General features: G+C 40.4%; 1 protein-coding gene across 3 annotated transcripts in view; it reads right to left on the reverse strand.

Moving 5' to 3' along the window:
* Nucleotides 1–19338, reverse strand: part of MAP2K5 (mitogen-activated protein kinase kinase 5) — a 263835-nt gene extending 244497 nt beyond the window's left edge. For 2 of the 3 annotated variants that reach the window (XM_059915478.1, XM_059915477.1), the window contains exons 1-2: nt 18576–19338; nt 12393–12441 (exon numbers count right to left, since the gene is read on the reverse strand). In XM_059915478.1, coding sequence (XP_059771461.1) covers nt 12393–12441; nt 18576–18710 — 184 coding nt within the window. In that variant the 5' untranslated portion in view covers nt 18711–19338. Of the gene's footprint in view, nt 1–12392; nt 12442–17315; nt 17408–18575 lie in introns of those variants that run through there. The other variant, XM_059915479.1, reaches the window with a different exon arrangement.
* Between the last annotated feature and the right edge of the window lie 5509 nt (nt 19339–24847).

The raw sequence follows: 24847 nt of genomic DNA on the forward strand, positions 1-24847 counted from the left end.
CTATTGAGCCTGCGCTGTAGAGCCTGTGAGCCACAACTACTGAAGCCCGCACGCCTAGAGCCCGTGCTCCGCAACAAGAGAAGCCACCTCAAGGAGAAGCCCACACACCGCAACGAAGAGTAGCCCCCGCTCACTGCAACTAGAGAAAGCCCGTGGGCAGCAACGAAGACCCAACGCAACCAAAAATAAATAAATTAATTAATTAAATAAATTTCTTAAAAAAAAACCAAAACTAGAGGATCATAAGACTTCACAAAACACTTAACCAGAATGGATATATTTCAGTAAGTGGATCACCGAAGCAGCCACATCTAGAAACAATGTACTTACTTCATTGATCCTTCTCTTATTTAAAACAGTTTTGAAATATGTCTTCAAAACTGTTTTAATAACCTGAAGATAAACCAAGTGAAAATATCAGATCTCATTTTTAGCCCAAAATGGAACTGGCCATCTGATTACTCGCTCATCTATACTATCTGCCAGGCAGGACCCAGAATGACTTTCGGCTATTTCTAAATATTTACTTAGCTACTTCATCCTTCTAAAGATTAAGATCTGTCAACAGGATAACAGCATATGTGGCAGACTTTAAATGTACAGTTGAAAGAAAAATGCTAAGAACATGTTGAGCAATGCCAGCATTGCTGGAAGGCGTACACAGCCTCCCAGGGGGACAACTTGGAAGGGGCAGGTCCTCTCTCATTTGGATGCCTCAGCTCTGGTGCACTTGTTAAACTGAGTTATTATTTTTTTGGTCACTCTTGGGCATCTAATTGCTGATTTGGTCAGATGCAGAGAACCTGATCCCAGACCTGGGGAACAAGACAAATCTCTCACCATAAAGAGAATAAGCTAGCATGACACGCTCTGGGGACTCTTACTGAGAACACTGGGGGAGTTCAGTTCAGCACCTGGATCTTAGCCCACCACACCTCAGCAGGCCCTCCCTCCTGTCCAGCCGCAGTTCTTAAGGTATCCCCGTTTGGTGACCACACCATAGGAACCCTAGAAGGGAGCTTGTATTCTCCCTAATTAGCCTATTTCAGAGCAAAACGCTACCTTCTTTTTCTCTCCCACAGCCAATAGCAATCTGACATCATGAGGGAAAGCAGCACTTGAGCCTGTCCAGCTCAGTGACCAAGCCAACAGCTCTCACTGGGGTTTTCTCTCCAAAGTAATTGTTCCTGGATCCTAGATACAGGTTCACTCCTGCAGTTTCCCAACTCTCTGAACATCTGCATAGCTAGGAGCTGTCACAGTCACCACTGGTATTATCTACCAAGAGCTGCCTATTTTCAGTATAAAAGGCACACAATGGTCACTATCAGTAACAAAGAAGGCACATTCCTAGGGAGGTTACATATATAAAGGACTACAGAGAGATCTAGCATTTTCCTTCCCTCTTTTTTTTTTTTTTTTTTTTTTTATAGCTACAGACTATATAGAGCCAAATTGGGAGAGAAATGCCATTCTAATTTTGGAAACAGAGGGAGTTTCTATAGAGGTTCCAGAAACTAGTATTTTCAAGGTTAAGTCAAAAAGCTGTCATACAAATGCAGGAAACAAAGGGGAAAAACAGACATTGTATAAAGGAATATAATGTTACATATTACCACACATGAAAGCACTTTACATTTTTTGTTTTAAAACCAAGTCAAATCTCAGTTTGGATGTGTACTAAAATGATTTGTTCTATGAAGTCCTGAACTTGATAAAATTTCCAGTCTGAACAAAGTAGTTTTTTGTAAATCTCATTTCTACACTAGAGCTAGCTACAGAGATGGTTGGCTACAAAGGGACAGATTATATTCGAATTTCAACATACACAAGATCTCAATAAGGTATTGTTCACATGGAATGAGGAAGTGCTTGGAGTTCAATAAAACAGGTGAAAAACCTTTTTATAATTTGTAAAGAGAAGGCACAGATTCCAGAAAAAAATCGTTTAAATCACATCTCTCTAAATCAGTAACAAGAACAACAACAACAAAAAGAATCCTCTAAGCTCTCAAAGTCAGGGCTTGAACCTTTAAGGCTACTTAAAACTAAAGATTCTCAAATTCTAAAATTCTATGAAATCTCTGAGGGATTATTTCAGTTACCTGAAATAATCTGGTAACTGTGAGGGAAGTCAGTTAGCAGACTAATCTCTTATGTAGCAGTTCCATAGAAAGCAGCTATGAAACACTAAAGGGCACTTTGTTTTAAGTGGACAGAAAACTGAGGACAAAAGGCCAGAATAGCTTTTGATGCAAACCTAAAGTGCTGGAGCTGTCCCATAAGGAGAAAAGGTAAGTTGAAAGAGGCATTCTAATAAAGCCTGAGGATAAAATCAGGTTTATATGACACAGTGATTAATAGTTTTATGGATTAATAAGAGCCTCCATTTTATGTAGGTACTGCTCTCCTTTACAGATTGCTCTTTAGAGGACTCTGCTTCATTCTTTAATATCTGTAATTAGTAGTTTTAATGAAGACTCCTCGTTCTTGTCAGAAAGGAGACTGAGTTGGAAAAGTAATTACACAGAAGAGAAGACTAATGATTCTGGCCCAGAGGCAAAATCCAAGCTATCAGATGCCCTCATGGCAACCCAAGAGCAAACCATTGGCCTTGACATTTAAAATGAGAATACACATCTCTCTAAACACAAGGAATTCCAAGGAAGACATACAAATGGCCAACAGGTACAAGAAAAGGTGCTCCACATCTCTAATCATCAGGAAAATGCAAATGAAAACCACAATGAGGTACCACCTCACACCTGTTACATAGCTATCATCAAGAAGACAAGAGAGAAAAAGTGTTGGTGAGGATGTGGAGAAATGAAAATCTTTGTGTGCAGTAGGTGGGAATGTAAACTGATACAATCACCATGGAAAACAGTATGTGATTCCTCAAAAAATTAAAACTACAACTACCATGTGATCCAGCAATCGTACTTCTAAGTCTATATCCAAAGGAATTGAAATCAGAATCTCACAGAGATATCTACACGCCAATATTCATTGCATCATTATTCACAATAGCCAAGATATGTAAACAACTCAAGTGTCCATCAATGATGAATAGATAAAGAAGATGTGTACACACACCCACCCAGGCACACACACACACCCACACACACACCAAGGAATATTATTCAGCCATGAAAAAGATGGAATCCTTCCATTTGTGACAACATGGATGAACCTTGAGGGCATTATGCTAAGTGAAAAAAAGTTAGAGAAAGACAAATACTGTATGATAGCACTTATATGTGGAATCTAAAAAACCCAAACTCAGGGTTACCAGGGGCTGGAGGGTGGGGAAATGGGGAGATATTTGTCAAAGGGTATAAACTTCCAGTTACAAGATTAACAAAGTCTGGGGATCTAATGTACAGCATGGTGATTATAGCTAATAATACTGTATTACATACTTGAACGTTGCTAATAGATCTTGAATGTTCTCACCACAAAAAAGAAATGGTAATTATGCATCAGGATGGATATGTTAGCTAACACTATGGTGGTAATCATTTTGCAATATGTAATGATCAAATCAATGCGCTATACACCCTAAACTTATACAACGTTATGTGTCAATTATATCTCAGTAAAGCTGGAAAAAAAATTTAATAGACAATGAATTGAGAGGAATGAGTAGTGAAGGATAAGAAAGTAGAAATACATACCAAGCAATTTAGTATGACAATAACTTAAAATACTTTTCTGAATAAAAAGTTGGATATACACAGCCAGCCCATCTAGCAAAGACCCTGGCTGGGCCTATCAAACCAGATTAGCTATAAAAAGTACACTAACTGGAAACATAAATCATAAAAAACTTACTAAAATGGCACAAAGAGTTTCAAAGGTATAAATATGTTGAAGAACACTAGAAAGCCATGGCATGAAGTAGAGAGAAGCAGAAAAAAATAATTTGAACTCTTTTTGTCTTACACATGGAGGTTCTTTGCCCTCTGACCAAAAAAGCATGACTAGATATGACCAAGAAGGCAGAGGAGGGGGAGCACTCTGATACACTGGTTCACAATGAGAATTCCAGGCTTCTCCAGTTGCCTGGAGCATAGTAATATGATTTTCCAGCACATTAGGGAAGCAAAAGTAGAACCAGAAAGTCTATGTACTGGCTGGATTTTGTTAATGTCACTTAAAATGGAGGCAAAAATCCTAGCAAGATACCAAATAGAGTGCAGCAGATGGTAAACAAATATTATGAAGCAATCTTCACAAAATCTGCAGTGTGTCACAAATATACAAAATGGCAGAGTTTGGGAAAAGACAATCATAACAGGCCATATGTTGTTAGCGATTTTATTTCAAGCAACGTGCAATCCAGAAGAGAAACCAAGAGGAGGAACATAAAGGTCCGAGAGCGGAGACGCAGCCTCAGGTAAGGGGCGGTCAGAATGGCAAGCAGAGTGCCTACTGAGTAAACAGCAAAAAAAATCAGACTCTGGGGAGCGCTCAGCCAAACGGCACCCAGTGCAGCGGCAGGGCTCAAGTGGGCTTTCGAGAAAAACAATTTAGCTTCTACCAAGGGCAACAGAACGTTAAGGCAATACTGTACTTTATATGTCATTTGTCATATTACTTCAGTGCCAGGTAAGAAGAGTCAATTAGAACTACAGCAAAGGCATTTTTCTAAGGCAAGAGGAAAGAAATGAAAACATAACTGTAGAGGTTAAAAAGGCATCAATAGGAAATTACCAGAAAAGCTGTCAAATTTAGAACACTTCTTTTTTTTTTTTTTTTTCACTCATTAACCACAGAATTATTTTAATTAGCAACTACAAATCAGTTGAACCACACATGTAAAATTAGAAAACACAAATATTAAATATGAGCATTTAAACAGGAGTGAGAGGAACATTGAAACACTAAGACAGTGCTCTCTGAGCTCAAATCATGAACCACAAGGGGCTTCGGTCCCCATTTCTCTTCTTTGGGGAACTCTCCAACCTTCTTCCCAAGGCGTAAAGTCAACCAAATGCCCTGAGGAGCTCTGGGCCTCACACTGATTCAGTTGCCCTGCACCCCAGAGTTGGTCACTGTAGAACACTTCTCAGGTGTGGAATCTAAGATCTGGTCAGGACCAGAGGCCATAGTTTCTAAGGCTAAATCTTCATATCCATGAATTTTAATTTAGCTCCATGCCTCCCACCTCCTGATTCCTTCTTTACTTCTTTGCTTCCTTTTTCTTTCCAAAAAATATTCAAGTGCCCACTATGTAGCAATGTTCTGGACACTGGGGTAATAACAGTGGAAAAAGGAAAACCCCTGCCCTCATGGAGTTTACACTCTACTTGAGAGAGACTGAAGGGTATGAGGGAGTGAATCATACAGATATCTGGGGAAAGAATGTTCCAGGCAGAGGGAACAGCTCATGCTAAGGCCCTGTGGCAGAAGAATACCTGGCATGCTTGAGAGACTGAAAGAAAGCCAGAGTAGCTGCAACAGATTGAGAATAAGATGGGGGAGAGAGACGAGTTCAGAGAAGTAATGGTGGGGCAGAGTTGGGGGAAGATGAGGAAGGGCAGGGCCTTGTAGGATATGTTAAGGACTTGGCTATCACTCCTGAGTGAGAAGGAAACCACTGGAGGGTCTTGACTGTACTGATCTCACTTAACTTCTAAAAGGACCTCTTTGGCTGCTGTGTGGATAAGAGGCTATATGGAGGCAAAACAGAAACAAGGAGACGAGTTAGAGGACCACTGTCCTAGTCTAGGTAAGAGATGATGGTGACCTAAATCAAATTGAGGTTTTGAGCAGTCATCACATGCTGGATATATTTGCTTGTCCTTATTACTTCATTCCTTCAACCATCCATGCATTCCAGAAACACAAATTGAGAGTCTACTATGTGCCAGGTACTATGCTGGGTTTCTAGCAATTCAAAAATGAGCAGCATTATCTACTGCCCTCAAGGAACTAGCCTGGTGCTTGGGTAAAGGACTTAAACTTCTTAATTCTCAGGTAAAACAGCCAGACTACTAACATCTACTACTACTAATAATAACTCATAAGACTACAAATACCTACTACTAATAATAATAACTACTCTCACGAGACTGAAAAAGATTAGGACTTTTTGCATCGATGATATTTCAAAACAAAATTTCAATAAATTAAAGCTCTCTTCAAATAGTCTCAAATTCTAAGGATACACAATTAACTCTTACATGTTAATTTTTAGACTCAGTGTACATCTATTGTGAATTACAATTTTTCATTAACCTACCCAGTTTTTCTTATAAGCAACCAGTTATCTTTTACATATGCTATACTGTAAGAAAATAAAACTTCATTTTTCCCAGAATTTTTCCAGAAATTCATAAAACTGAAAAGGAATCTATTCAATGAAAAGTGAGTATAAAATGGTCACGGTTAAAGAAAAACAAATAAAATAAAGATTTATCCTATAGTCGCATTTTCTGAACCAAAACTCAGACACATGGTTTGACCAGTGTGAAGATCCTTACGAGGGCTACAGATCAGAATATGTGACGTCAGAGTATCACGGAAAAGTAGGCCCATATGGTATTTATAGGTATAAGTCAGTGTTTGTCTACATAGACTTAAAACATATCTTTCACATCAACAGTAAGATTTTACTGTCCAGCAACACCAGCCCAACAGTAATTTTACAGCAGTAACTTGTCTAGAGAAAATCCAGGGAGAGGTACACATGTAACAGATATGCACAGGAAACTCATTAGTGGGCACAGTTGATTTCCATCACCTCACATGTTGGTGTACTCATTAATCTGTTAATGAAATTGTGAAAATCAGCAGGGATCTTTGGGCCTATATGAATGTCAAGCTCCTACAGCATACGTAGGGCCCACACATGCAAACATTCAAGATTTTTTATGGTTATGGAATTTAGCTTCATCTCAGAAGTGTTCTCACATCTGGGAAAAGACAAATTATTCAATAACCAGTATGGAATCAACTGTCTATCTGCTTGAAAAATAAAGCTGGATCACCACCTGACTCCTCCTTTCACCAAAATAAACTGAAAGATGGTACCCAAAAAAAAAAAAAAAATCTTCTGCCTTTGCAATAAAAACACATGCTGTTTTACAAAAAAAAAAAAAATCCACACAAAAACACATACAAGCATACATATTTATAAATGTGTGTGTATATTTAACCCCATTAAAGTAGGAAGAAAAAAGAATTTGAATTAATGTTTTTTCAACATCCTGGAATGTAGACCTTTCTAAGCATGGCATAAATCCAGAAGTCACAAAATATGACAAATCGGTTCTTGTAAAAACTTTAAACTTCTCTATGGAAAAAAAGAGGAAAAAAGGACCAAAACAAGCTTAAAGGAAAGAAATAAACTAAACAAAAATATTTATAACATCTAAGACAAAGGGGAATTTTCTTAATATTGGAAAGCTCTTAAATCAATCAGAAAAAGACAAATAACCTAATAGAAAAATGGGCAAAGGTGATAAATAGTTCACAGAAATTAAATACAAATGACCAAAATATAAATGAAAAGATGCTCAAGCTCATTTATAATTGAAGAAATACAAAATAAAAATAAAACAGTAATACAATAATCTTTTTCACATATCAAATTGACACCAACTAAAAAGTTTATTGGACTCAAGAGCTGGTGAGGGTAGAGAGAAATGAGTATTCTCAAAAATTGCTGGTGGGAGTGCAAATTGGCTCCACCTTCTAAAGAACAACATGGAAATATCTATCAAAACGTAAAATACGGGTACTCTTTGTTTCAGTAGTTCCAAATCCTAGGAATTTATCCTACAAATACATTTCTACAAAGTGGAAAGCCATAAGAGACAATGCTGTTGACTGCAGCATTTTTTCTAATACTACTAAAAAACTGGTAACATCTTAAATTTAAAACTGGTCCATCAACAGGTTAAATTAAGTCATACGCATAAAATTAAGTATAATGTAATTATCTAAAAGAATGAAGTTGACTTGTACACACTGATGTTAGAAAGAGGCCCAACACATACTACTAAGTGGGGGCAGGGGAAACTAGTTGCAATCCAGTATATATTATATATGAGAAGATTTCTGGAAGGATACAGAAGAAACTGTTAACTAGGGAATTGGGGAGATGGGGAATTTTACTTGTTGCTTTATTTCGATACTGCTTGAATTTTTTTTAAAGATCATCTATACCTTCTTAATTAAAGAAAAAAAAAATCAGACACTATTTATTGAAAGGTAGTACTTTCATTTGTGCTCTTATTGTTAAGGGAGAAAGGACCTAAAAGTGGTAAAAAAAAAAAACGAGGTTTAGGGCCATCAGTCCAAGAGGTAAGTTTGGCACACATGGGACTACCTCCCCTCATTCACTCCTAAATCCACTTGGAAACACCATCCCTGGGATAGAAATCAGAAAGAATATAACCACTATAGACCCTCTGCCCCCTTGGGACATAGGGCCCAGTCAAGTGTGGGAATTTGAATTTGGAGCCTGAATTGTCCACCACCAACCAATTACATCCCACGCCTGCGCAACTGCAAAAATAATCGAAAAAAAGCAAATTACTTACTAAGCTTTAGGTTACATGCATTTTACAGTTCTCTTTTGAATGTGGACATATATAACATTCCATCTTATTCAACAAGGGTATTCCTACAAGGCACAAAGTACACTCGTCCCTCAATATCCACAGGGTATTGGTTCCAGGACCACTCCCCCCGACCCAGAGGATACCAAAATCTGTGGATGATCAAGTCCCTTATATAAAATGGCATTGTACAGTTTGCCCTCTGTATCCACAGGTTCCGCATCCACGAATTGGGCAGGTGTGGAATCCAAAGATACAAAGGGCCAACTGTACTAAGAAGAAAGCAAGAGTGAAATAAAACATGGTTTCTGTCACCAAGTCATTCAATATCTGGCACACAACCAACCGGAAGGAAGGCCCAATAGGTTATGTGCTCCAGTATAGTGCCCAGAGAGATTAACCACACCTGTGGGGATCGGAGGCTTCACCGAAGAGATGGCATTTCTTAGAACTGAATTATCAGTAAAAGAACCTAACCTTTCCCTTCTTTTCCACTTACTCAACTCTTTTACTCTATGTAAAACAGGTAAATTTGACACTGTCCTTTCTCTCGTTGCTTAATTCATATCACTAAATATAACACCTCTTTTGTATAAGTTAGTGTTGGGTATACTTTGCAGTATTAAATATATTACTATAAATATCTTAAAGTTTTATTTATTCAGGAGTTGTTCCATCATACCATAAACAACTGAAAGAGCTCAAAAATTTCAACAAATTAGCTTATAAACTACATCTTTCCAACTATTTCTTATACATAGATTTCATTTATTAGTGAAGATCCTTGGTACAGAAAATAAGGTCGCCCTAGAACAATCACAAAAAAAGCCAGCCTAGGATTTTAATTCTATAATGGAAAGTACACAATAATCTAAGCACAAAAAAACAAAGAACTATCATTATTTTGTCTCTGTGTATTTTTGTTCTTATTCTTTTCACCTAAAACTGATCCAGATGCAGATGGGTATAGAGCTTCTGCCCTTGTTGGGGGAAAAGAAGGAAAGTGATCTCTAAGAAGTTAAACCTAGAAATTTAAACATTTTTTCTGTTAGTGTTAAGTGTACTTTTCGTGTTAAATATATTACCATAAGTATTTCTTTGATCAAAGTTTTATTTATTCAAGAGTTGTTCCATCACACCCATAAACCATACTTAACACCCTTCACAGGCTTTCAACACACTTGGTTATAAAGAGTGCAAGTTTTATAGTCAAACAGAACTGCATTTGAGTATGGGTTCCACCACTTCCTAGCTGATCACTTTCAACAATCTTTTCATGTCTCTGAGTTTCAATTTCCTCACAAATATAATTTTCCTACCTCACAGAGTTGTTGCAAAGATTAGCAACAATCCAGGTAAACCATCTAGTACACTGCCTAGCACAGAGCAGGCCATCAATAAATGATAGCTAAAATAATCAGCATTACCACTATGAACCCTAACTCTGAAAGCCAGTAAGGCACAGGTACATCGAGCCACTTGGAGGGACCCAGAAAGCAAGAAGTAGAAAGAACAAGGTAAGTTTCTTTTTTGCCACATTTAAAAACAATCAGAACATACAATATCAAGAATTCTGACAACTCTCAGAACAAGTCTCAACAGTGGTTGAGAATACACACATGAGAAGTTCCACTTTACCACTTACTAGCTGTGAGACTTGAACAAGTTGCCTACAGGAGATGTCCTTTCCTCAACTAGAACAGAGCTAATAACTGTCTTTCAAAGTACTTCATGGGGATCTTGTGAAGGTTAAATTAAATGAGATAAACCACAGAATGCTCTTAACAAGCATCTGGCAACAGTAAGTACTCCAAATGTTAACTACCAGACTGTCTGTGAAATCCCTGGCACCCCCAAGGAGTTACTCCAAGGGGTCTGAAGAGCTTGCAACACTAATATGTATTTCAGATATACATACTATTTTTCAGTAGTATATGGAGTCCAGTGTGGTTAATACAATACGAATTATTTTAAGAGTTCTCAAGTAGCTTTTAAAACCATGAAATGATTGTTGAAAAACATTCAATAGAGAAAGATATAAAGTAAAAAATTGTGCTCATTCGGCCAACTCTTCCCCCACTCCAGCCCCAAGTCTACTTTCCAGGGGAAACCACTGGAAAGCACTGCAGTGGGCACCTCTTCAGACTTTCATCTCTCAATATATACATGAAGTTGGGAGGAGGAGGAGGGATTAAATATTTTACAAAATGAGATCATACCATACATATTTTATTTATTCAACAGTATATCATGAATATACTTCTATGTCAATGCTTAAAATTCTCATTCTTTTTAGCCACTGCTTAATGCTTCAGACTATGGATAAATAATTTATTAATCCATTATTCTAGGCATTTAGCTTACCTCTAAATTTTTTGCTATTAAAAATAATTCCAGGGACTTCCCTCTTGGTCCAGTGGTAAAGAATCCGCCTTCCAATGCAGGGGACGCGGGTTCAATCCCTGGTCAGGGAACTAAGATCCCACATGCCACAGGGCAACTAAGCCACAACTACTGAGCCCACCCTCCTCAACTAAAGAGCCCGCGTGCCGCAAACTACAGAACTCACGTGCTCTGAAGCCCACGCACCACAACTAGAGAAAACCCACATGCCACAATGAAGAGCCCACGCGCTGCAACAAAAGATCCCGCATGCCGCAGTGAAGATCCTGCGTGCCTCAACTAAGACCCCACGCAGTCAAAAATAAATAAATTTTAAAAATAATAATAATAATAATAATAATAATAATAACTCCAGGGGGTTCCCTGGTGGCCTAGTGGTTAGGATTCAGCACTTTCACTGCCATGGCCCGGGTTCAATCCCTGGTCGGGGAACTGCAATCCCGCAAGCTGTGCGGCGCAGACAAAATTAAAAAAAAAAAAAAAAAAAAATTCCACAAGGAACACTTTGTTTGAAGGGCATTCAACACATGTGTAGGTATTTCTGTTGGACAGCTTCCTAAAAGTGGATCTGCTGAGTCAAAGGTTTTGAACATTTTATATTTTGGTAAGTATTGCCAAATTGTCCCCCAAGAGAACATAAATAAAAGAGAGGACAATTGTACTCTCTGTAGTTAACCATCTCCTTAAAAAACAAGAACAAAAAGGAAAAAATCATGTGGAGAAAATGTACATTTTTGTACATGGAAAAGCAGACCACATCTTTGAGAAAAGATGGGACCACAGTTACAGATCCTTACTTTATCCTTCTTAACACCAGAGCCCCTGTGCTGACTAAACTCTCATCTTAACATTACTCAGCCCGTGACCTCCCTCTGGCTTATGTCAAAACCACTTTTCTAGTACACCCTGCCCCCACCCCAGTCCCCAAGCCAATTATTTTGGGGGGGTGGGAAGGACTCAAGACCTGAAGTGTTGCTGCCATCATCTAACAGCCATGCCAAGCCCCAATAAAACAGAATTACTCCATGCAACGTTCACTTAAATGTTCTACTCTGTTGCTGTTTTAAAGCAGCAAAGGATTAAAATCTTTTAATCAATAATCACTGGCCTACAGGTAGTTTACACGTTTCATTTTGTCCCACAATATTATTACAGTGAGGAGCAAGAGCAGATAAAGGTCATGTTGGTAATTAAAGCTATATTACAGAAATATGCACACCCAGGATATGATTAAATAAGAAAATATTACTTGGTTCAGTATCATCATTAAACTTGCATTAATTTATAAATATTTAAATGTACCATATGATGATCATAAATAATCTGTTTTTGTCAGTTTCTAAAGTAACGCAACCCATAAACCCTTTGAAAAATTACTGCAGAAAGAAACAGTCAAGAAAGTATACAAACCAGACTTACATTCAAATGCTGTGGTTGTTGCTTCAGGCAGAACCTGGCCTATCACATCCTAAACAAAGAAAGAATAAAGGAACACAATTAGCCATCTTCTTTATTGCTAACATGTGGCAAATCCTAGAGGAAACAGGAGAGCCTGGAAAAGATTTTTGAAATGTTGGCATAAACTATAAAAACATTAGCTCATAATCACACTTAGCCCAGCAATCTAAGTGCAGAGTTTAAATCTCTATTCTGGAGCTTAAATCTCTATACTGGGGGAGGGGATCAATCATTTAAAAAATCCTTTCCACTCTGTACTAATAACATAATTTTTTACTCTCGATTCAACAGCATAGACAATTACACTGTTGTGCGTTTATAAAAAAAAAATAAGTTTCTTCTATGGGAGGCTATAGAAGGAATGTACTGTTAGTAGAGAAAGAGGTTTGGGGAGTCAAGACTGGCCTGGGTTTGAAGCTCAGCTCTGCACTAAACAAGCTGTGTGACTAGCAACAAATTACTCAACCTCTCTGAGCCTCAATTTGATTATCCTCCAATGTGGGTCTAGTAATGCTTACAGAGGTAATGTAAAAGGTATTAAATAATGTAATAAACATGAACATGAACTGGCCTAACACACTGTAGACCTTCAACAAATATAACTCTGGATATATGACTACCAACACCTTTCCTTGCATTCATACTGGGAAGAGTTCAAAAAACAAGTTTCCATGATGATGATGTAAATCTACAATACTACAATACATTTAACACAAACAATTCTTATCAACCTTTACTCTTGAGCAACTAAAAAACATATTTAATGACACCAAAATAAAGTTAATCTAGCCTACAAAAGAAAAAGTGTATATAACCTGATATCAATGTTTAAATGAATCTATAAAGTTGAAAACACTTAAAAAATAGTCTACAGAGACAGCTTATTTAAAGAGGTACAGAACACCTTCAAGAAATATTATGGGAAAAGTGACCCTCCATTATGTCCAGTCCAACCCAAATGGTCTGCAAACCTCATTGTTCTCCGGGAGCTCTGCCACAACGTCCCTCCTGGGCTGTGCCACAAACAGCACCAGGCAGCCAGCTGACAAAGCCACTTGCAGTATTTCTCAGCAGGGAGCCCACAGCCCTTCCAAGCAGGGCACTTAGCAGGGTGGTGGCTGCAACTTCCTTCTAAAGGCAGTTCTTTAGAAGCTTTTGCTGCAGTGGCAATTTGCATAATAGCCTTGTTTCTACTGTGTCTGTGTGTGTGTGTGTGTGTGTGTGTGTGTGTGTGTGTGTTTTAAATAAATCTGTGCATATAAAATTGATCAAAGGGAACTATCTTAGGCAGCCCTCACTCACTAGAGCCAAAAGAGATTATTTTTTTCTTCTTACTCTAGTCTTAGCAAATGAAACAACTTTCTGTGGAAGTATTTGTAAAAGATTTTAGTGTTGAAAATAATCCTTTCTACATACTTGTAGGTAGAAAGTATTTATTGACAGCTAAATGAAAACGGTTGAGCGAGTATAGAGTACACAAGCAGCCAGTGTAAAGCCTGAGAGTGTGGACAGGAGCCAAACTGCTAGGGTTGGACCTTGGCTCTGCCGTTCAGTCACTGAGTGACTGAACTCCTCTGTGCCTCCGTTTCCTTCTGTGTAAAAATGAGATCATAACTGTACCTATCTTGTAGGACTAGTGAGTTAATATTTATAAAGTGCTTACAAGAGTGTCTAACACATGGTAAGTGCAAGTATTAGTGTCTGTTAAATAAATAAAACAAGTCACTGATGACTGGAACATTACAAATCTTACCTCATAACGAAACCCTAAATTTCAGCACCTGACAATCAGTGGAGGATGGTCTTTGGTTCACTTACTTCATCCTTCCACAGCATTTACTGAGGACTAGCCAGTATTGGTTTAAAAAGGGTGGGGGGGGGACCCTCCACTGCCCCAACCCTCCAAGTCTAGGTTATCACTGCTTACTTCCAGACAACCAATCTTGAGATGTGAACCCTACAGTATTAGCAAACTAATTCAAGATCCTTCCTACTTATGAATAGCAGAACCTGTCAAACAGCAAACTTCTAACAACCATCTGAAAACCCTGCTGAGAAGCAATGGCCTCCTTTGCCCATCAATATAAACAAGGAGCCACACAAACTTTACAACTAATGCGGGGAGGGGGGGGAAAAGAGAAAGAAAAAGCAAACCTGCTTGAGAGAATCATGAGAATCACGTGAACACAACTGACCATCTTGTTCTGTTAAAGCAAATAAAGTGGGGCTATAATAATGACAAAGAGGTAAAAATCACTATCTCCTGGTCTTTTCTAAGCAGGCACATTTAATTTTATGTGTATTTTCCAGTTGAATTTTAAGTGACTTATTTCAAAATGACCCTGTCTTATTCTCAACATTTTACTCAACCTAAAGAAAGTTTCAAAAGAGCACATAAGTTCACCTATCTTGTTGGTGATCATTTCTTGATCCTTTTCTTCTCCTTCCTTTCAATAAATCAGTCAAACAAATAGCAAACCAAAAATATAAATGAGCATCTATAACATGCCAGGAGGATAAAGATTACAAAACTGTAGGCTACAGAAGAATAAAACTTGCTCCTTGACTTTAGGAAGATTATAATCTGTCACAAAGATAGAGACAAACCTAAAAGACTAACAAATCAGAGCACTTATAGTATGATAAAAGAGCCAAACAAAAGACATAAATTAGCAAACGGTAGGTGCTAACTCAGAAGGCAGGAAAAGTCACAGTCTCAGTTAAGATAGAAGAAACTTCACAGATGAGGGGAAATCTGGGCTGGAACTTGGGAGAGAGCATTCAAACAGCAAGAGGAAAGGGGGAACATTCAGATCTCCTGCACAATTTTCCCCAAACTGGGGAGTGGATTGCCAAGGAAGAGGAGAAACACAGAAAGCTGAAAAACAGATAACCCACATGCCTCTGCCTATGAGGACCAGCTGGGCCTACTTCACAATGCACCAGTCCCTAACTATTCAGACGAAGGACAAAGGCCCCAGAGAGGCCCAGTGACTTGCCCACGGAGTCCCAGCCATTTGATGGAGCTGTGAATGGAGCCCTCAACTACTGACTGTGAGTCCAAAACACCCTCAGCTCCAGTTGACTCAGTGACTACAAATTGCTTCCGGCTACCGTGTCTGGTTCTGCCACAAACCAGCTGTGTGGCTTTAGCATTTTCCCCATCTGGGGTTCATGCTTCCTCATTTGAAAACTGAAGTGAGGAGAGATATCAGATGAAAGGGAACATTCCAGGTTTCATTTGGCTTTAAATTTTAAGGTTCCAAGCCAAAGATGCTGATGTGACTGTTGGTTTTCTGCCTATTTCTCAATGAAGAGATAAGGTAAACCTGGAAAAGAGATCTAAGGAGTCCTCCAGGATTTGAGCTTGCAGTTCCAAGAACTTGATATACAGCACCCACTGTCACGAGCCCTTCATGAGGCCTTCCCAACATAACACGCTCCACCTGGGCGTACCTGAGCAAGCACGTGGCACACGGCACTCTGAGCTCTCAATGGTGGGACCGTTTGTGCAAAGTTTATTTTTAGGCCAGTCATCCTTGAGCCAACGTACAACTGAGAGATTGCCCAGGCCCTATCCCTTCTGCTGCAATAACAACAACACTTAGAGAGCACTTACTATGCTCCAGATTGTTGTAAGTACTTTACACATACCAACTCCACTAGTCCTCAGAACTCTGTGAGGTAGGCACTACTTTTATCCCCCCAACCCTATTTTTGCCTTTTTACAGATGAAGAAACTGAGATACAGAAGACACTTGCCCAAGTGAGTCTGGTAAGGCTGACAATGTAAACGCAGTCAGCCTGGCTCCAGTTTGTGTTTTTAACACTGTACCATTCTACTTAAAATAATATCTTCTGTTGTCTCAAATGAGTAAAGTGAAAGAAAGCTCTTGTCTTTCTCATCAGAGACACAATCTCACTTAATCTTTACAAGTCTTTGAGGCAGGTATCATTATCCCTAATTTACAAATAAAGAAACTGAGGCTCGGAGAGGTAGAGTGACATGCCTAGTTAGTGGGATAGTTTACAATTAAACACGAATTTCTTGATTCAAAACCTAGTGTGCTGTCCACGAAACCATAACAGTGTGCATCCTCTTTGAAGCTCCCTCATTAAACAAATATTTCAGGGTCCTATGAAGCATCAGAAACAGAGAGGAAACAGAGGTGTCCGTCTCCTCCAGAAGTTTACCATCTCGTGGAGGAGACAGACAAAATTAGCACAAAACCCATATACTTTGCCAAAACAAAGTTGTAGAAACACAGAGGAGGGGCATGTGACCAAGACCAATGCAGAGGAAAAGTGAAGCTGGGCTTTGAAGGACAGGTGGGAGTTGGTGAGCTGAAGAAAGAGGCCCAGTGAAGCAGGTCTGGGCACCTGGGAGAACTCACGGTTAATTCTATATATCTGGAAGACAGGATGCTCATGGGGGTGTAATGAGAGATGAAGCTGGTGCCAGGCAGGTACAAGCCAATCAAGATGGGCCCAGAGGGGCTTCCCTGGTGGTGCACTGGTTAAGAATCCGTCTGCCAATGCAGGGGACACGGGTTCGAGCCCTGGTCCGGGAAGATCCCACATGCCACGGAGCAACTAAGCCCGTGCGCCACAACTACTGAGCTGAGCCTGCGCTCTACAGCCCGCGAGCCACGACTACTGAAGCCTGCACACCTAGACCCCGTGCTCCGCCACAAGAGAAGCCACCACAATGAGAAGCCCGCGCATCACAACGAAGTGTAGCCCCTACTCGCAGCAACTAGAGAAAGCCCACGTGCAGCAACAAAGATCCAACTCAGCCAAAAATAAATAAATAAATAAATTTATTTTTAAAAAAAATATATATATATGGGCCCAGAGGACCACACCAAGGAGTTTGGGCCTTACCATGAAGGGAGATCCATGTGCATGTGAGCGTGTGGAGAACTCTGGATGCAAAGAGAAGGATGGCATATGTGTACAAGATCAGAGGCTGCTGGTTTACTTCAGCCTCTGCACTCCTTGCGCAGACAACTGAAGATCTCTATGCTCTAGGTGGTCAGTAACATCCAGAAGTCAAAATGAAGGTACACAGATCAAATTTTGATTGAGTAACCTATGACAATCAAAAACCACATCCCAGATCTTCCTCTTCCCCCAAACCTCCACCCAGCCCCATCTTATCCTGCAGGTAAGTTCCACTATAGATCTGGTACTTGCAACATGCTCCTTGGTATGTCAGCTCTGCCTTTGATAGCGCACTTATTCAAAATATAAAATGGGCACGATGTACTCTATCTCACATGAATACTAAAAGCTGAGAAGTAGTACTACAGCATGTGGAAATAAATACCAAGTAAAGTAAGGAAATCTGAGTTCTGGCACTGACTCTCCCACTCACAAGCAACATGGCTTTGGAAAAGCCATTTCACCTCACTGCTCCTCGGTAACTATCTGCAAAAAAGATCAGAGGGCTCAACAGGCCACCTCCAAGGTTATCCTCTGCTCTAACATTCCATGATTTTATTTGAAATATATTTTGAATATTTATTATGAAAGTAAGACTACGTCATTGACTCTAAGATGCACATTTTCCCCTCTATTTTAACATCTCTGAAATTGGGTTTTGTACATGTGTGGCATGTCACCGTTTAACAGGTCGCCATTTTTTTTCTTTCTTAGCGGTACATAAAAATAATATCTTAAAACTTATGACGTCTTAGGCTTGCTGAAACATGATTGGTTAGAGTTGCCTTGTTTCCCTTTCCCACTAGTTACCAAGTTTAGAGAACTCAGTAAGTAGAAAGACAGGCTGGAATCTGGCCAGGGACATTCCAAAAAATCCTTGAGAAAAACTCTCTTCTAGATTCAGCTTTTTGTATCCCAGTTGGTTGCTTCTGTGTGTGTGTCCCAGTCCAGGCTGAGAGTTCCTTGAGGGCAGGGGTCCAATCTGATTCATCTCTACTTCCCCAGGGACCTGCACACTTGTCAGATTTCAGTCTATACAATTAATCAATGCTTGTGGTGGAAGAAATAAAACTGCCCCCATACGAGGCCAGCAATGGCCACTAGCTCAGGCCACCAGGGTAAGATGTGGTGATCAAGGTGCTGACTTCCCTACAAATCCCTGCGCCCCCCCTCGCTAGGGACACTGAGATTAGCACTCACCAGCACATCCCTGAAGAGAAGCTGCGGCCCAGAGTGCACTGTCCAGTCCACGGCTCCACTATTTGGAATCTTGATGCGAATCACCAGCACCTGGTTCTCCATGGCATGGAAGGGGCCAAGGGCCAGCCACAGCATTACAGGTTAAAGGGGCTCACATCCTGGTAGGGGGGAACCCCCTGGCTCCTGGTTAGGCGGGGGCTCGAAGAGGTGACAAGGGGACTGAGGGTCAGAGGACAGAGGGGGAGGGGGAGTGAAGAGAGGAGGTGGTCCAGAAGCAGCCCGCAGGCTCGGAGCCAGGCCCAGGCTGTATGGGGTTGAGGGATGTCTCCCTGTGAGCGCGGACGGGGCAAGGGGCAGGAGCCAGTAGGAACTAGCGGAGATCAGAAGGTTCTGGAGTTGGAAAAGAGAGCAAACGGCATCTTGCAGTTCTCTGCCGTCTGTGTGGGTGTGAGGGGACAGCACAGAGAAGACGCCGTTTTAGAGAAATACGGCGGCAGGTGTCCACTCCTCCTTAAAGGAGCGGAGGGTCCCCGACTTGAGGGGACTCAGTCCGGGGCTGTTAGGAAGGAGCCCCAGGGCCGCCGGACCACAAGAAAGCCGAGAGGACCCTCCGCGGGAGGGTCGGGGGCGAGTCCTCTGCCCCACCCCGAGCCAGAGTGCACGGCGCGCGCGACTCAGCCCCGGCAACCCGAGGCCGCGCGTCCCGGCGGCGGCAGCGGCAGGAGGGGGAAGGCGGCGGTAGGAGGGGGAAGACGGCGGCGAGGGCACTGTTACTCCGGAACCAAAACGCGCGGCGCCGGAACCCCGGGAGCCGGCGAGGGGACCCGCCTCCCGCGGCGCCATGTTGGAAGAGGGCAGCTCCTGGCCGGCCCCGCCCCCGCTCGCCGGCGGGCAGGACCCGAAGAGCAAGGGCTTGGCGTCGGGGCCGGAGTGAGAGGACCGACTGGACTATTCAGTCGTGAGACCACACCTCCCCTGTCGCGAAGTGACCACACATGGCGACCGGGTGACAGCCCTTTCTTTTCCCGACCCTCATTAAACTCAGCGAGGTGAAAACATTTAACAAAAGAAGGAGGAAACTGAACTAGAGCAGGGGTCCGCCAAAAGCCGATTGATGGCTTAAAATGCGTACTGTTTCCCTGTTCAGAAGACTAGAAAAATAGAACTGCCCCTCTCGTTTATTCCTACTTTATCAGGCCCTGTACCTAAATATTCGTGGAGGTTTGTGCATCAAATGATCAAGAGCAAGGTTGTCTTTTTTTCATTTTTCCAAGTCACAGATCCGGAGGATCATCTTTCTCCCAAATGAGCAAAGCGAGTGTGGATTTTTCGGTGAGGTCCTTTACCCCCATGGTTACCTTAAAATAGCAAACAGCGCACTATTCAAAAGCAACAGTAAAGAAATTCAGTGAAGAGTTTAACTGCCTGGGTACAGTTGCAGTAGTGGCATCATCTTTTCTTATTAAACCTTTGAAAAAAAAATATTCTAGACAGTCCATAAATTTTCAACTAGATAGCAATGTTTACGCAGTGATATCACAGGGAGTAGCAATAACCCTTGGTTATTTTTAAATGCCTTGTTAACCTCAGATTTTTAAATGCATAATTTTGTTCATCTATGATGCCTATAAAGAAGTTTGTTTACAAATTGCAACGCGTAGTTTCGTCCTTTATCTCTAAGAAAAGTCCACATATCGCTTTACTTTGAGGGGCTGAATTTTGTATAAATTCGGTGGGAGAGGAGTGTCATTCCCCTCTATAACAGTCAAATAGTTGATGAATGCGAGAGAAAAAATAATTTAAATACTGGTCAGTTTGGGTATAATATCAATTTTTTACTGCATATTTTCTCTATCTGCATTCCTTTTTTTTTTGTAATAGTATTTGTTTTATTTAGTTAGTTAGTTATTATTTATTTATTTATGGCTGCGTGGGTCTTCGTTGCTGCGCCCAGGCTTTCTCTAGTGCCGCTCGTTGGGGGGTGCAGGCTTCTGCTCCGCGGCATGTAGGATCTTCCCCGACCAGGGCTCAAACCTGTGTCCCTGCATTGGCAGGTGGATTCTTAACCACTGCACCACCAGGGAAGTCCCTACATTCCTTTTATATTTAATTTGAAAGTCCATTGTAGAAGATAAATTATCTCTTTTCAGTTATTGTAAATGAATAGCTTAGGTAGAAATTCATTTAGTCAGATCCTCCAGGTAGTCAAAGAATTGCCCTTTTCCACCTGCACTTCAGTCTTGTGAAAAACAAACAATTTGTTCAAGGTCCCCATGCACTTTTTATTGAAAGTTCATTTCCTATTATTTGAGAAAATAGACCACAAAGCCAGAGATTTTCTATGAACTCATGATTTGTTAAAATGGCTTTTATTGATAGTACTATGGGCAAAACCAACTCAATTTGTACTTTCAATTCTTTTAGATATATACCCACAAGTAGAATTGCTGGATCATATGATAATTCTATTTTTAATTTTTTGAGGAGCTGCCATGTTCCACAATGGCTGCACCATTTTACATTCCCACCAGTAGCCCAAGAGTTCCAGTTTCTCTACATCTTCACCAACACTTGTTATTTTCTACATTTTTGTTAGAAGCCATATTCTCATGGGTATGAGGTGATATCTCAAAGTGGTTTAGATTTGCATTTCCCTAGTGATTAGTGATGTTCATCTTTTCATATACTTGTTGGCCATTTGTATATCTTCTTTGGAGAATTGTCTATTCAAGTCCTTTGCCCGTTTTTAAATTGGCTTATTTATCTTTTTTGTTATAAAGTAATTTTTTAAATGAGGAAAATTAACATTTTACTACTATAAGTTCAGAGATGTTTTCTTTCATCTCTTTTTACATTGCTCCCAATTTCCAATCCTTAACCCAGAATCTGATCCCTTCCCACTGCTTCACAGATACTATCTCAGTCCAAACTACCATTATATTTATATTATATTTCTCTCTTAAACTTCTGTTTCCATTCTTGCCACTGCTACCAACGGTCTATGCTCAACCCAATTACCAGGGTTAGAATACCAAATCACCCCTTTGGTTAAAACTATTCTGATGGCCTCCTAACTTGTACAGAATAAAAACTAAAGTCCTTTCCTTGACCTGCAAAACTCCACACAGTCTGCCCTCCATACCTTCTGGCCTTATGATCTCTCACACGTCATTCACACCAGCCTCCTTCTTACTTTTCCTTGAACATCTCAGGCATCCCACCTCAGGGTCTTTGCATTTGCCCTTTCCTCTCCCTGGATTGCTCTTATCCCGATATTCACATGGCTCACTTCCTCCTGCAGATCTTGACTTAAAAATCACCTTCGTGTTGAGGCCTTCCCTTAGCACAGTCTTGAAAACCAGCCCCAAACCCACCCCACCCACAGATGCGAGCACGCAGATGTGCACAAATCCTGGTCCCCTTCCCTGGTTTACTTTTCTCCTGGCCCTCATCACTATCTACCATGCCACATGTCTCAATCCTGTGTTTGTCTCCCCACTAAACTGTAACTTGGCGAGGGAGGGACGGGTATGTGTTTTATTCACTGCCATGTCCCTAGTACCTAAAATAGTACCTGACACACAGTGGGCACTTTAATAATATTTGTTAAATGAATGAGTGGATTTTGAAGGCAAAGTGGGTTGAGTAATAGGAATGCAACTACCATGTGCATCTCCTGCCTGTCTTGAGCCACACTTGCTCCTTGGCCTTCCCACAACCACTGCCATCGTGGAGACTGAGACAACAACAATTATAGACTCCCACTGAACCACGAACTTTATAACAAATGTTGACTGCCTCCTGTGTTCCAAAATTCCACTTGTCTTCTTCAGTGCCGGGTGTGGGTCCCTACATATAACATTCAAATACTTGTTGATTTGGGGGTTTTGTTTTTGTTTTTTCTTTCTTTCTTTCTTTTTGGCCACACCACGTGGCTTGCGGGATCTTAGTCCCCCAACCGGGGATCGAACTCGGGCCCCAGCAGTGAAAGTGCCAAGTCCTAACCACTGGACCACCAGGGAATTCCCAATACTTGTTGATTTTGATTTAAAGGAATATGATGAGAATAGAGGATGAAAACAGTAAGTTTCTAGTGGAGAAACCTTGCAGACACCATCCTAACCAAGTGATCAAGGTTAACATCACCAGTGATGTCATGTTGATGTCATGTACTCTCTTATATGATGCAACAAGAAGGGCATTTGACCTGTGGGGTCTTCTTCCCCAAACCCATAACCCCAATCTAATCATGAGAAAACCATCAGACAAACCCAAATTGAGGGACAGTCTACAAAATACCTGACAAATACTCCTCAAAACTGCCAAGGTCATAAAAAACAAAAAACAAAGAAACTGTCACAGACCTGAGGAGACTAAGGAGACATGACGATTAAATGTATTGTGGGATCCTCAATGGAATCCTGGAACAGAAAAAGGACAGTAATGAAAAACCGGTGAAATCTGAATAAAGTCTGGAGTTTAGTTAGTAATAACGTACCAATGCTGACTTTTTAGTTTTGACATATGTGCAATGATTACGTAAAATGCTAACATTAGGGGAATCTGGGTGAAGTATATGGGAACTCTCTGTACTATATTTGTAACTTTTCTGTAAATCTAAAGTTATTCCAAAATAAAAAGTTTTTTTAAATAAGTTTCATTTCTACACACTTGTAATAATGTCTTAGAAATTTTAATTTAAAAAAGATATAATTTATTGGTATTACAATAACAACTGAAAAATAAACATAAGTATTTTCCTCATAGTGCTTAATATGCATTAGTTTAAAAAAAGAATATGAAGGAGCATGGACAAAAGTGGTGGGACTTACCTGGTGGCGCCATGGTTAAGAATCAGCCTGCCAATGCAGGGGACAGGGGTTCGAGCCCTGATCCAGGAAAATCCCACATGCCGCGGAGCAACTAAGGCCGTGCGCCACAACTACTGAGCCTGTGCTCTAGAGCCCACGAGCCACAACTACTGAGCCCAAGTGCTGCAACTACTGAAGCCCACACACCTAGAGCCCATGCTCTGCAACAAGAGAAGCCACTGCAATGAGAAGCCCGTGCACCGCAACGAATAGTAGCCCCCGCTCGCCGCAACTAGAGAAAGCCCGCGCGCAGCAACGAAGACCCAACGCAGCCAAAAATAAATAAATAAATTTTTAAAAAATTTTTTAAAAAAGTGGTAAGAGACAAACCCTTGAAAGTGTGATGGGAAAGTCTGCTCTTTTGTGTTGTGGCAGGAATGGAAAAGAACAGTGGGAGCGATTCCAGTACTCATGCAGAAGCAGAAACAATAGTTCAACAGACATTCATAGAGCGCCAAGTATGTACTATGGATTTTAGATGCTGTAACATGAATTAATTTATTAATTTATGATGTCTTTGGATTTAATTTCTACGTAATACATTTTCCCTCAGGTAGAGTAGGCTGGTGTTCCTACAAATCACTTAAGCTTTATTTCCCTTTTTTGATGGTTTAAACATATCTATATTCTTTTCTTTATATTAACCAACAAACTATATCTCACATTTTTGTGGGGCTTTAGAGCTTGCAAAGCACGTCTCCCTTTGTTATCCTGTGCATCATAGGGAAGTATAGAGTAATGGTTAAGAATTTGGACTCTGTAGACAGGTTACAGGGAATGGAATAACACTCACCATGTGTGACATTGAGCAAGACTTCTTGGTTTCCACAGCTTAAAAAATGGGAATAAAAATAGGATTAAGGGAGCTAATATGTGTAAAGTGCTTAGTCTAGGACCTGACACAAAGAAACAATATGTGAGTGTTAGATAAACTCCTTATTGTATATATGGAGACACTAAGAAGGCTCTAATTTTTCTCAATTATATTCAACCAGTAATGGTATAGCAAGACTTAGACCATATTTTTCATCTCCAAAACAAGGTTCTTTGTATTACACACATAGTGGAATAGCAATAAACATCAAGCTAACTCAGACACAGCCATGAAAGAATGATAATAAAATTTCAGAGTTAAAGGAAACTTACAAAATCACCAATCTAATCTTCTGCCCAATTCAAGAATTCTCTCCACATTTACCTAAGGAATTGTCATACAGCCTCTCTGAACATCTGCAATAACAGGACTCACTTCCTCAAGAGGCACCCCATTCCATTTTTTGCCAAATCAATTAAAATATTCTTCTTGTCTCCTTGTTACCAACACACTATTTCTAGTTCTGTTTAAAAAGAGTAAGTCTAACTCATCCTAGTAGTTTCTGATTGTTTCATTTCACATACTTC

Source organism: Balaenoptera ricei, chromosome 2 (genome assembly GCF_028023285.1).
Source record: "Balaenoptera ricei isolate mBalRic1 chromosome 2, mBalRic1.hap2, whole genome shotgun sequence".
NCBI classification, from domain to species: Eukaryota; Metazoa; Chordata; class Mammalia; order Artiodactyla; family Balaenopteridae; genus Balaenoptera; species Balaenoptera ricei.